Raw genomic sequence first — 14,544 nt, forward strand, 5'->3', positions numbered from 1 at the left:
GTAGCCTACAAGGCAAAGATACATGCTATACTTTTCTATTACCTTTTTTTTTCTTCACAGCTGCTTCTTTCGTATTGAAAACCATCTTTCATTCAGCAAGCAGAGAATGTATGCTTCCTAATTTATCACAAACAATCCTCAAATAAGCAAAGCATAAATGTCGAATCCTCCAAAAAGACCTTTTTACGTTTGGAATCACTTTCTGACTCTCCTTTTACTATATATTTGTATATATGTATATATGTATATATAGCAAACCATGTTTGAGCCAATTAGACGGTGTCTAACAATCCTTTCTTGTACAAAATCTGTCCCCATGGCCACTCTCGTATCCGATAACCTTGATGGTATCTATCATTAAACATCTCTTTATATGATTGTTCTTCATTCAAACACAATGTCTGGTTCATTGTTTTTTTAATTTCAGCTCATATTTTGTGTATGCTTGTTAAATTTGCAGAAGTTGAAAGATCTATATCAGATACAGCACCCTGTCATTACATACTAAAGATACAGTCATTTTCATTACTTTCAAAGAATGGCATTGAAAAATATGAATCTGGAGAGTTCCAAGCTGGTGGATACAAATGGTACTTTTGACTTATTAATGGCTGAATTATAGGACTGTATGTTTTGTAAGTTAATGTTGGCTTTCTATCACTTGCTTAGCCTATCGTTTTTGTGCGCACTTGCAGGAAACTCGTACTGTATCCGAATGGGAACAGAAGCAGAAATGTGAAAGAACACCTTTCTCTATACTTGGTTTTTGTTGATGTTAGTTCTCTCTTTCGTCACGGTTTGGAGGTCCATGCCGATTTCCGGTTTTTCTTGCTTGATCAGAGCAAGGACAACTACTTGGTAGTTCATGGTATTTTGATTCCATGCAGCTTTCTTTTCTCATTTCAACTTTAGAATGTATGTATATACATGTATAGAAGATGTGAAATTGATTTTTGTTATTTGTCATGTCATGCCTAAGATGCCAAGGAAAAAAGCAGGCGCTTTCACAGATTAAAACATCAATGGGGATTTGATCAATTGATCCCCATTAGATCGTTTAATGATATTTCCAACGGATACCTACTCGATGACACTTGCGTATTCGGAGCTGAAGTGTTCATTACCAAGGAAACGAGCTCGGGAAGAGCAGAATGCTTGTCAGTGATGAAAGATGCCATCAGTTGCAAGCATGTTTGGAAAATTGAAAACTTTTCAAAATTAGAATCAGAATACTTGGAATCACAAGCATTTTTTTCTGGAGATCAGAATTGGTATGGTATCCATTGATATGAATATGAATACGGATATGATACGTTTTCAGGGCCTACTGAGGTTCGATTTTTCATGTTCATGATGCAGGAAAATACAGCTTTATCCGAAAGGAAGACGACATGGATCAGGCACTCATATCTCCCTGTATTTGGCTTTGGAAGATCCAGTCACTCTCACAGCTGGTTCTAAAATGTTTGTGGAATTCACTTTGCGCGTCCTGGATCAGATGCAAAGCAGGCACATCGCTGGAAAAGGTATAAACGCCGATACCATTCGTTTAATAACATTCATCTTCATCAAGCACATCATATCATAATCACACAAGTAAATATATCGGTTTGTGTTGCAGTTAGTCACTGGTTTAGTGAGTCAAGCCCGGAAAGTGGGTGGGCAAAATTTGTTTCATTGCCGTATTTCCACCATACCGGTGCTGGCTGCCTGGTCAAGGATATCTGCATGGTGGAAGCAGAGGTGATCGTCCACGCGGTTGCTAGTATATTGTAACTATAACCATTATGTAAACAAATTTGTATTCGAACTTATTACAGCATGTCGTGTAACTTTTTTTGGTTGGATTTGCTTAGAATTTACAACATGCCTTGTTACTGTGATTGGTCCACCTGAAGCTTGTTATATTTACATATTGAGGATTTGCTTAGAGTTGAGACATATATATATATATATCGAGTTGAATGACTTTCATAAGTAAAACCTGTCTCTTTATTAGTTTATCAGGGAATGTTTTGTACAGATAGCAGCAAGAGAGGCTGAGATTTGATTTAACTCCTTTGGAAATTTAATTTTCCGATAAAATAAGCGAAAAGAAGTGCCAATACGACAGGGAAGATGATGAGAACTATGGAAACTGAAGCTAGAGACGTATGATGATAACCAAAATAATTTTCTAAGAAAACAGAAACCGTTGTAGTTTCTCCGAAAGCGTGTATTTCTTTATCGATATCTCCATACTGCGACGTGAAGATGGCATTCAGTGACCAAGACGTGGGGGTTAAATAATATAGCCAAACCCACCAACTCGGCATTTCCTGCAAGAGGGCATCAATTTCATGCTTAAACATGCCGAAATTCAGCAAGAATTGGCAAAACAAGGAGCAATCACATTCACTAGTATTTTTTTTTTTAGTATTAGGAGTTTTCAAAGCTTACGTACCGGTCTCGGCATGTAAAAGCCGGAGAACAAATTCAAGACGGAGTAAGAAGATGAAGCCATAATGAAAGCCACTGGAGTGTTGGGTGTCAATGACACTATCATCATCCCTAAGTAGGTGAAGCATAGCAGTGAACAAAACATGGTGTAAAATGACCACAATACTTTATAGGCTGACCAGTAGAAACCAATCATTGGATATGTGATCATCACATATAGAAGTGCAACACCAAGTAAGTATGGAATCTCAATTATGACCTACAAAATGAAAATCCCAAGTCCATTAGATAAAGAAAACAAAAATGGCAACATCTCAAGATATCCTTCACCTTTTACTAGAAACACCATGGATTTACTACATCTTACTTGGCACCATGCTGACCTTATCGGATTAATTAACTTCGCATCAAAAGAAAATGGTACTCAAATTATAGTGTAAAGCACCATCAAGTATATCTTGAAATGCTAGACAGAATAACTCAGATAAACTTTGAGGGAAGTTTAAACCTGTGCAAATGAGTACGCCCACGAAGAGTACATTCCTGCAAACATTTCACGGTACATAACTGTTCTCTGGATTGAAATGAATGGTAAAATTGATGAGCAACTGTTGATGCCAAAGAAGAATAGTGCTGAATACATCACACCAAGTGCATTGAACAGGTCTTGTTGGTTATTTCTGTAAAAAAAGAAGGGAAAAAATAGGTATATTACACTAGTCTTGAATATTTTCAATTTTGAAGCTCATAGTGATCGGGATTACTGACATTTTGGTTCCTCTCTGCCAGAATAGTATGCCGAAGATAACAGATGAGACACAGAAGAAAAAAAAGCGTGCCAAATTGTATGAAGGACTTCTCCAATAAGACAAGTGCTGTTTCCATAGGCATGCTTTGAACTGCTCCCAACCATTCTGAGGAAATCGGGTAGGGAACTCCAATTCTTTTGAATCAGGAGGTGGTGAACTCAATTGCTTAACCAACTCTATATTTTCCCTGTTATAGTAAGATGGCCATAAGAGTTACTTGCATGCTAAGCTAGTCAAAATGCAACCATATATAATATGTATGGAAGTCAGCAAATGAAAGCCAATGCTGGTAGTGGAAATACCAGCTACTAAAGTTGTGACAGTGTTAGCCTGCGCCTAGCATTTGCCGTGGTACTTACTTATACAAAGTGGATGTCTCGTAAACATCAGCAAAATCTATGCTAGTTTGGGCCTCTGCAGATTTAGAAGTAACGTCTAGCATCCATGTCGCTGGATTATACTTGTCTTTAATCTTGGAAACTCCAGGGATGTTCTAAAGCATTAAATAGTAACAGAAACGGAATATCTCATTACAATTAATAATGATAATATGTTTCCAAGATTAGATAATACTTGCAAACTTCATATTGTTCATAATAAATCCTCTAGTATGCTGACCTGAAAGTACTGAATAACTCGACTGGAGTTCTGACCCAGCGGTCCAGAGTAGATAATGCGCCCTCCGGTTTTCATTAAAATCAACTGCGATGCCATGTGAGCAAGAAAAAAGTGCATGTTAGCTTTAGATCCCATTTCACCATAAGAAATGTATGTATATATCATATTATTCTACCTCATCAAATGCCTCAAATATATGAATACTAGGTTGGTGGATAGTGCAAACGACAGTTCTCCCAGTTTCAACAACATTCTTCACTGCCCTCATAACAATTGCTGCTGCTCTTGCATCTAAACCTGTAGTTGGTTCATCCATGAACATGATGGATGGATTGGCAACGAGCTCAACAGCTATGGTCAGCCTCTTACGCTGCTCAGTAGATAAACCATTAACTCCAGCTATGCCTACTATGGAATCTTTGATTTCATCAAGCTCTATGGTTTCAAGTACTTCATTTATGAAGCTCTGCAGGAAAAATAAAAAAGAAGAGACAAAGATGAATAAGAAAAAGGAAATCATTAATTATAATCTCAAGTAAGGTGCCTTCCATACAGCTTTAGTTTCTGAATCAATATAAGATGGAAGACGCAACCAAGCGGAATATATTAGTGATTCTTCTACGGTGAGATGGGGAGTATGTATATCAGTTTGCTCACAGTAGCCTGATACCCTTGCATATGCATCTTGAACCTTGAGGTACCCACCAATTCTAATCTCTCCTTCAATTATGCCCCCGGTTTTCCTTCCGGAAAGAACATCCATAAGAGTTGTTTTACCTGCTCCACTGACACCCATCAATGCTGTTAAAATACCAGGCCTAAATGCTCCGGTAATGTCCGATAAAAGCTGCACCTTTTTCTGCTTAAAACCCTGAAACAAGCATTTACAACTTCGTTCGAGTTAGAGAGCAATGAAGAATTTACAATGCCAACTACATGAACGAATCTAGAAGTAGGATTAGGATTGTTACCATAGGGATATTCACATAGTACTGCACATCCCGGAATGCCACAGTCAGTGGCTGGAAAGGCAAAACCATTTTTCCTATAGACATATTCATACAACACAAATTCTGTTGAAATAGGTTAAACTCATATATTTTGGCATATATTTTAAAGTTATTAGATAAATCTTAGAATAAATCATTTGACATATTCTAAGAATATTTTATTTTATGTTTTAGTAGTTTATTAGAATAAGTGAATTATTTTCCTTATCTTTTAGTAGTTTATTAGAATAAGGGAATTATATTCCCAATTAGGTTAGACTCTTTTCTCTATTTAAATTCAGTTGTTTAGTTAATAAAATATAGAACTATTTTATTAAATGCTCTTTTGAAAACTTTCATGGCATCTGAGCTAGGTTATCTCTAGTAGCATCATGGTTAAAACAACTTTCATTGGAGATAAGAGATCCAGCAATCAAACAGAGGAAGAAAGATTTACCGTTGAAACAACTAATGAAAATTATGAGGGCCAAAGTTCTCTAGAATGGTCTCCATTCACTAAGGAACAACTAGAGCATCTACACAAGTTTTTTCAATCACCACAATTTTGGATGAATTCTTATCTTCCTTACTCATCCAATAATCCTTCTTCCTCCTTTGTCCAATCAGGTACTGATTTTTTTTTTTTAGTGCCAAGCCTTGTAAAACAAACACATGAATCGTTGATTCTGGAGCTAGTGATCACATGACTAGTAGTCATTTTCTTTTTTCAGCTTACACACCTTGTGCAGGAAACAAAATAATCAAAGTAGCAGATGGGTCGTTCTCGGCAATAGCCAGGAAAGGCATTGTTAAAATTTCGCCTTCCTTGGTTTTACATGATGTTTTACATGTGCCAAATCTAGCTTGTAATCTCATATCAGTTAGTAAATTATCCCAGTCCTTGAATTGTCATGTTATATTTGACTCATCTATATGTAAATTTCAGGACATAGTCTCGGGTAGGATGATTGACAATGCTAAAGAATTTGGTGGAATTTACTTTCTTAACGACAACCATCTAAGTCAACCATCAACTACTTTATGTTTAAATTCTACTTCTAGTTTTGATAAGGTTATGATTTGGCATTATAGGCTTGGACATCCTAATTTTTACTATTTAAGATATTTGTTACCTGATCTATTTAAAAATAAAAATCCTTCTTCATATCACTATGAATTTTGTGAATTGGTTAAACATCATCGGTCATTCTTCCCACCTCAAAAATATAAAGCTTCCAAACCTTTTTTGTTAAGTCATAGTGATGTTTAGGGACCTTCAAAAGTCTCTACTTTTCAGAAAAACGTTGATTTATCACATTAATTGATGATCATACTCGCATTTGTTGGGTGTTTTTATTAAAAGATAAGTCTGAAGTTAAAAAAATGTTTCAATCTTTTTATGCTATGGTGAAAACACAATTTAGTGTGAGAATAAGAATACTTCGGACTAACAATGGTGGGGGATTTTTTTAGTGACCAATTAGGTGTTTTCTTAACCAAACATGGTATAGTCTACCAAAGCTCTTGTAGAAATACACCACAACAAAATGGGGTTGCAAAAAGAAAAAACCAACATCTTTTGGAAGTAACTAGAGCCTTGATGTTCACTAGTCAGGTGCCACATTATCTTTGGGGTGAAGCCTTGTTAATAGTTACATATCTTATTAATAGAATGCCTAGTAAAACTCTAAACTATAGAACTCCTTTCAGTCTCTTTAAAAATAACTTTCCTAACTCTAAATTGATCACAGATTTATCCCTTCGAATTTTTGGGTTTAGTGTTTTTGTTCATCTTCACAACCAAGGTAAACTAGATCCTAGAGCAAAAAAATGCGTCTTTGTTGGCTATGCTTCTAATAAAAAGGGTTACAAATGTTACGATCCAATTGATAGGAAGATTATTGTTACCATGGATGTCACATTTGTTGAAACGCAATCTTACTTTGATTCTAATCTTCAGGGAGGGAATTATAGTAAGGAAGATTCTATAATTGGTCAAAAAAACACTAAGAATATACAACATAGAGATTCTAATAATGGGGAAGGTGAATTTATGATTAACACATAAATTAATGATGTTAATGTGGTTAATGAAAAGAAGTATGAAGGTGTAGAGTGATCATGAGAATAAAGAACAAACAAAGGAGTTAATTGTTTACTCAAGAAGAAATCGAAATCAAGAAAGTGGAATCCACTAGATTCATCACCAAGAATCTAACCCGCAATTGTCAAAAGTCTAGGTAAAGCTCATAATCCAACCAATGAATTTTCTGATTTAGATATTCCAATTGCTAAAAGAAAAGGTGTTAGAAATGTTGTCAAATATCCCATGTCTAACTTTGTGTCCTATAAAGCCTTGTCTTCGACATTCTCAACCTTTGTTTCGTGTCTTGATACTGCGAAATACCTAAAAATGTGAAAGATGCTGTACAAGTCCCTGAGTGAAAGAAGGCTATTTTAGAGGAGATGCGGGCTCTTGAAAAAACAGGTACATGGGAAACAAAGAAATTACCTATAGGGAAGAAAATTGTGGGCTGTAAATGAATGTTCACAACCAAATTCAAATCTGATGGATCTTTAGATAGATACAAAACCCGATTGGTGGTTAAAGGATACACTCAAACATACAGGATAAATTATCTTGAAACATTTGCTCCAGTAGCCAAATTAAATTCTGTTAGAGTTCTTTTATCAATTGTTGTTAATCTTGATTGGTCCTTACAACAGCTAGATGTGAAGAATGCTTTCCTAAATGGGAAACTTGAAGAAGTTTACATAGATCCTCCTCCAGGTTTTGAAGAAAAATTTGGAACTCGAGTATGTAAGCTCAAGAAATCTTTGTATGGTCTAAAGCAGTCTCCTTAAGCTTGGTTTGAACGGTTCACTCAAGTTGTTAAAAAACAAGGGGTTACTCACAAGGGCAAGCTGATCACACAATGTTCTATCGACACTCACAAAGAGGTAGAATAGCAGTTATTATAGTTTATGTCAATGATATCATTCGTACAGGAGGTGATGTGGATGAAATAAGGCGTCTTAATGAGCATCTAGCATTGGAGTTTGAGATCAAAGACTTAGGTCCTTTGAAATACTTTCTTGTAATGGAAGTTGCTCGACCAAAGAAGGGTCTTGTGGTCTCTCAGAAAAAAATATGTGATTGATCTTTTAAAAGAGGTTGGGATGAGTGGTTGCCGCCCAGCTAACACACCAATTGATCCAAATGTAAAATTCATAAATAAAAAAGGTCGATTAATTGATAAAGGGCAGTACCAAAGATTAGTCGTAAGTTAATTTACTTATCACATACAAGGCCAAACATAGCTTTTACAGTGAGCTTAGTGAGTCAATTTATGCACTCCCTAATGGAGGAACATGAAAAAGCAGTGTTTCGGATTCTGAGATTCTTGAAGAGTTCACCTGGAAAGGGCTTATTCTTCAAGAAATCTGAACAAAGAGGAATTGAAGCTTATACAGATGCAAACTGGGCAGGCTCAATAACATATAGAAGATCTATATCAGGATACTGTACATTTGTTTGGGGGAAACATTGTGACTTGGCGAAGCAAAAAACAAAATGTTGTAGCAAGAAGTAGTGCAGAGGCTGAGTTTAGATCAATGGCTGAAGGAATTTGTGAAATGATGTGGTTAAAAAGAATTATGGAAGAGCTAAGGAAACCAGTAACTTCACCAATGAAGTTGTACTGTGATAGCAAAACTGCCATTAGTATTGGTCACAACCCGGTCCAGCATGACAGAACTAAACATGTTGAGATTGATAGACACTTTATCAAGGAAAAGATTGAAGAAGGCCAAGTGTGCATGCCGTTTGTTACTTCAAAACAACAGATTGCTGACATACTCACCAAATGGCTCTCTAAGGCAAGCTTTGATTTTCTTGTAAGTAAGTTGGACATGATTGATATATATGCACCAACTTGAGGGAGGGTGTTAAAATTTGTGAAACCCATATATTTTGGGATATATTTTAAAGTTATTTAGGTATATAAATCTTAGAATAAATCATTTGAGATATTCTATGAATATTTTATTTTATCTTTTAATAGTTTATTAGGATAAGGGAATTATTTAAATTCAGTTGTTTAGTTAATAAAATATAAAACAGTTTTATTAAAGAGGATTCGATATTCTCACCTGTTTCAGATCCAGAAAAAGTACTATCAGTTTCAACACTGATTTTGCTTTCATTGTGTATGCTTTCACCTCTGCTATCTTCTTGTCCTTGTAGTTGATAGTATCTTTCGAAAGAAACCATAGCACGAGACTTTCCTGGAGCTGAACTTCATCAATGTATTGATTAGCACAAAATTTATATATATTTTCCCTTTTAAAGAGGAGCTCTGGCCAGCAGTTGAAGATGAACTTACACTTCAAGAAAGTCAAAGCCAACATAAAAATGACATTGAGAAGCGCTGTTAATCCAAATAAAGCTGCAACTGATAACCAGTAAAAGGAGCTATCAAAGTTCAATCCACGACTTTCTAGAGTTTCTTGTCCAGCGCTTGTGTTTCCGGACTTAACCTATAAGCAAAATTAAACAAGTTAAGAACCAATATATGACTTTTGCCTAATGAATGAATCATTGATGGGGGCTCCAATGGATCAGAATTACTAAAGATAAGAAGCAGACAAAAATGAAAATCACATTGGTTCTTTGCATGCTAACACTAGTTTCTCTTGTTCTCAGCTTCTGGCCAAGGCCAAACAAAGATTTAAGATGATGACAATATGCCAAATCCTTTGGTTCATCCATATTCATAATGCATCAAAGTGCCCACTGCAACCACTGCAATTTATTGAGTAGTGAGTTTTACCTTTTCCCACCGAGGAGCAAGAAGTTCATTCAATGCCATGCCTATCTCCCCATATGATACAGGATTTAGCCAAAAACCCCAGTTTAACCAAGAAGGCATAGATGCTGCAACCATATAAGGTGCAAAAATTGTAAAGAAAAGCACTTGGCATTTATCTAAGCAAATGAATTTCAAATCAGATGGTGGAGAGCAGCTAATGACATTACGTTGTGTCACGATGAAGCCACCGAAGGATGACATAATCACTAGTGCAAGAGTGCCAGCGGTTGTAGAAGCAACTATAGTTTGGGACACCGAGGAAATTAAACGGAACATGGACATTCCTGCTACGTGCAGACCAAAGCTTACAAGGAACTGCCGAAAGAACCTAATAGGAGCATATATAATATACTTCAGATGAGATACACAAACACACACACATATATCAATCACAATCAAAACTTCTAAAAATTTAGTACTTTGAAGAGTGAACTGTTAGACTTGATTTCATCCATATGTTTTCCCTAACCAACTTAAAGCTATTTTATAAAGTTACATTTTAGAGTCCATGCCAGTAAGGTTTATAGATCCTATGTGAATTGAAACATGTATTGCTCTATTCATGCCTGTATGTCTCCAATATTACAAAATCAGATTAATCCTTATCTTTTCATCTGCATTAGTATTCATTTTTTTTGTAATGTACCCCTTCTGAATTGATGCATATACTAGTAAGTACTAATAGTCATGTCTAAGGGATAATTAAGCCACTCATGTATAATAAGTAACATACATTTGACACTTCAACTTAATCCCCAAAAACATAGAACTAAAGTTTCCATATGTGCAGATCTTACCTTCCAACCTCAGGGCTGTAACCAATGGTATAATAAGTGAGAGAGATCAATAAAAATGACTCTAAGAATGAAAGCGGGATTTTTAGGATTGCTGCAGGAATTGCATAAGCCCACGCAGGATAGAAGCATAACTCTCGCTGTTTGTAGAAAACTTCGAGTCTCGATACGGTTAAGCTCAATTCTGGAAATGCATCAACAATGATTAACATGAGAGTAAAAAATAGAGCACCCAAATAATAATTCGCATGGATGATGTCAACAGCCATTCGAGTGCGTAGGAAAACAGTCATAGTCATTGATGCACCCATGAGAAGCTGCAGAGAAAAATAATCCAACAATAATGCTCTCAGCTATAAAGGCTAAATATGAAAGTTGATCAGATGATGAAACGCGATGTCAATTACCTGTAAAGTCTTGAACACATACAGAAACGAGTTCCTCTTCATCAAAAGGAATTCCCTCCTTGAGCAAGCCTTAAACAGTTCCCATTTACTTAGCGAGTACCTTTTAAAGGAAAGAGAATCTCTGCGGCTTTGAGTCTTTTCAAGTGGATCCGAGAGCTCCTTCTCTAAACTTACGCCGGTTTTACATTCTTTGAACTTTTGGATGAATTGATTAACAGAAACATATCTGTAAGGCTGTTCCTTATGGTACCAGTACTGTGCTTGATCTTTTCTTGAGATTACCTGGAGCAGATAAAAAAGTATAATCATTTAAGAGACCGATGAGGACATGGAGACAATGACGTTCACAAGTATGAGCCTCACAATCACAGGTATACCTCCTGAATGAAGTCAGCAATTCCTTTTCTTTCCAGGCACCTAAACCCGCAATTCTTGAAGAATTTGCGAATATAAGTGCGAGGGCCATGATACACAACTTTCCCTTCTGCCATCAGAATAACATCATCGAAGAGATCAAAGATCTCTGGTGCAGGTTGAAGAAGAGATATCAATGCAGTAGCATCAGTATGATGCACCAAATGCTGAATGCAGGAAACAACCTGGAAACTAGTAGAACTATCAAGGCCATTCGATATTTCGTCCATGAATAAAACTTTTGTTGGACCTACAATCATCTCCCCTGCACTTAAAAGAAAATCCAGTCCTATTCAACCCAATCCCTAGACGTTTTAAGTTTATTGCACTACATTCTGCTAACCAAATGACACATATTAGCAAGTCTACCCTCAAACATACACTACCTGTAGTCAATCTCTTCTTTTCACCACCTGAGATACCTCTTCTTATGGCATCACCAACCATTGTGTCAGCACAGTTGTCAAGTCCAAGAATCTGAAAAAAAAAACATGAGTTCATGTTTCGAGAAGGTATTCTTCCCTGTAAAAGAAAACCAGTGATTACCTTCAGAATATAATCTGTTTGAAGGGTACTTTCCGTACCTTCAACTGATATTGCCTGAAAGGAACGATAATAGTTTAGTCCATATAACATTGTGCAAAAGAACGGACGTTATGCATCATATATAAAAGTTATCTGTATTCTATGTGCATGTCTTATATCAAAATGGAAGAGCACTTTGATTAATTCGAGCACTGAAAATAAAATAGAAAGCTGAACAGAAACCTTCATGTAAGCATCTACATCAGGATCCGGAACTATCCCTGCCTGCTTCTCTCTTTGGCTGACTTCCTTAATGATTTCTTTATAAGCACACAAAAGATTAGGAAATACCAAAGAAAAGGAAGTAGCTTAATATCAAAATCAACATATAAATTGAGCACTTACCAGCTCTGCTTCCTACACCCTGAAAGCGTGCAGAAAAAGCAAGTGTCTCCCTTACTGTCATCTCTGGAGTATGCAGATCATATTGGCTAACATAAGTTGACGTTTTCCGAGGATTAAACTCATCAAGTCCATAACCATTGTAAGTTATTTCCCCTGAAACCTTTTGCAGAAGGAAAAAGATAATAAGCATGCCATAGCTTAGCAATTACTAAATCAAGCAGCACTAGGTTGTGGAATGCAGCTTCATATGGTGTTATTATAAACTTGTACTTTGACCCAAAACAGCATCAATGGTTGTGTTAACATTGAAACATTTCGGGAGAAATATATTTCGAATTAGTTAACAATGTCACCTCGAGAGTTTGGCTTAATTTCCCAGCAAGTGCCAGCAAAAATGTAGTTTTGCCACATCCTGGAGGGCCAAGCAATAAAGTCATCCTAGATGGAACCATATCCAAACAGAAGTTTAGTCAACCTAGTCCCCAATATGTATATAAATATAGAAGGTTTTATTCTCTTCTCTTGTTTAACGTAGAAGTATTTCCATTGGTGTACCTTCCGGGTTTTATGATGCCGTTGACATCTTTTAGGATGCTTATCTTGGCCTCTTGTTTTGAACCTAATAAATTAGATATACCCTGTCACAAAGGTAGAAACTAGAAAACATTACTAAATTAATCACCAAGTAGCAAACTGAAAACAAATACATACAAGAAATACTGTCATATTTGAGAAAAGACAAGTGAAATACCCAAGGTTTGATCATAACTTACAACTTAAGTATATTATGAATGAATGCATGAGCCATCTCAGCTCAAGATTTACTTATAGAATTACAAAAGTGATATCAACAAAATGGTGATCTACTCGCTGGTACTTACAGAAAAGACGCCTTTGGTGGCATTCCAGAGTGTGGGAAGAGGTTTGCCATGAACCACCTGGCACTCGGCTTGGACACTTAGATTTTTATACCTCACTTCCACAGAAGGCAACTGTACTCCAGCCCTGTAAAATTTAAAACATGCTCTTAACACGAACGGATTAGAGAATGCATCAATGCTGCTATACATGATGAGAGTGAGAGTTACCTGTCAATTCTGTGCCTAAGTTTTTCCAACAAACTCAGGTTATCATTTTGAACATGTTTTATGAGCTTGTCTATGAAACAATGCCGCTCATCAGGTCCAAGTTTGGTGACATTAACAAGTCGTTTTCTTCCAACTTTGTCATCGAAAAGAGCCGTAGTAATGCGTTCAAACAATGGTAGTCTCTCAACTGCAGCCCATTGGGACTCGTATTCATCATCATCATCATCATAACAATAATCATCATCATCATCATCATCATCATCATCAAAAGAAGTCAGAGTACGTAAAGTCTGCACCTCCTCAGTTGAGACACTCCTTCCAATATTTGATAACTGGATTCTCACGGATTCCATCTCATCTGAACCATCCTGTTGGGCCATCATACTGTATTGGGATGATGAACCAAAGGGTTGAAAACATGCAGAGTTAAGATGCTGTGAGAGGTAAATATGTAGCAGGGAAACGTGGAAAGTAAACGATACGTTAAATTCAAAGACAGTTAAAGCCAAAGCGAAGCGATGCGCCTTATGAAAATGGAGTCGAAAGGGTAGAAACAAACAATAAATAAACAAGCATATTACAAGCATAACTCGAGGTGACATTAATTAATGGGCTATTTTTAGTTGTATTGTTTTGGAACCTTGTAAGGAGGACGAACAATGAACAAATCAATGTATTATTATATTTGATTAAATACTATGTTAAAATATGCTACAGTATCTCCTATTTTGTTTCAAGAATCTATTTTTAATTAAAAATACAAATCTTATTGTTAACATTCTTTCATTAAATTCAGGTTTTTATTACATGAGTAATTTTTTTTATTTCAAAATATTACACCAATAAATTTTTTAAAAAAATTAACTGAAATTAATAATTGAATTTAAATTTTGACTAAATTCAAAAAAATACTTAACAATTTTAATTTTTTTGCTTCAAATGAGAGATTAGGGTAATTTAGATAGCACGGTGATGATTGTGGCAAAGCTCTATGTTTATGTATACATTTGAGTATTTGGCTCTACTCCTCAATGGTTGGGTGCTTGACATTTAACCTTGAAAAGGTTCGAAAGCTTGTAAGCAAAATAAATCAACGAAAACATGTTTTTATAACTTAATATTACAAAGTCATTTGGATTATTAGATTGTAAACTACACAATTTCGATTGAGAAAAATTTGAATTC

At 35.9% G+C, this 14,544-nt stretch overlaps 2 protein-coding genes across 2 annotated transcripts; one reads left to right on the forward strand and one right to left on the reverse strand.

Annotated features, from left to right (window-relative positions):
* Nucleotides 1-255: 255 nt before the first annotated feature.
* LOC107915944 (MATH domain and coiled-coil domain-containing protein At3g58370) lies at nt 256-2,000 on the forward strand. The gene is made up of 6 exons (XM_016845128.2): nt 256-347; nt 461-590; nt 696-868; nt 980-1,271; nt 1,360-1,526; nt 1,622-2,000. The coding sequence occupies exons 1-6, from the start codon at nt 260-262 to the stop codon at nt 1,774-1,776; spliced, it is 1,005 nt and encodes a 334-aa protein (XP_016700617.2). The 5' UTR covers nt 256-259; the 3' UTR covers nt 1,777-2,000.
* Nucleotides 1,966-13,897, reverse strand: LOC107915635 (pleiotropic drug resistance protein 3). Its single transcript, XM_016844771.2, has 24 exons — nt 13,360-13,897; nt 13,153-13,276; nt 12,827-12,909; nt 12,625-12,709; nt 12,272-12,431; nt 12,110-12,186; nt 11,888-11,941; nt 11,728-11,818; nt 11,305-11,606; nt 10,928-11,209; nt 10,524-10,837; nt 9,894-10,054; nt 9,688-9,791; nt 9,241-9,394; nt 9,008-9,148; nt 4,838-4,911; nt 4,420-4,737; nt 4,042-4,332; nt 3,867-3,950; nt 3,608-3,741; nt 3,208-3,435; nt 2,948-3,119; nt 2,444-2,698; nt 1,966-2,318 (listed from the first exon to the last, which is right to left on the reverse strand). Exons 1-24 carry the CDS (start codon nt 13,740-13,742, stop codon nt 2,052-2,054), a joined length of 4,338 nt encoding a protein of 1,445 aa, XP_016700260.2. The 5' UTR covers nt 13,743-13,897; the 3' UTR covers nt 1,966-2,051.
* Between the last annotated feature and the right edge of the window lie 647 nt (nt 13,898-14,544).

The sequence above is a fragment of the Gossypium hirsutum genome, chromosome D10 (genome assembly GCF_007990345.1).
Source record: "Gossypium hirsutum isolate 1008001.06 chromosome D10, Gossypium_hirsutum_v2.1, whole genome shotgun sequence".
Classification (NCBI taxonomy): Eukaryota; Viridiplantae; Streptophyta; class Magnoliopsida; order Malvales; family Malvaceae; genus Gossypium; species Gossypium hirsutum.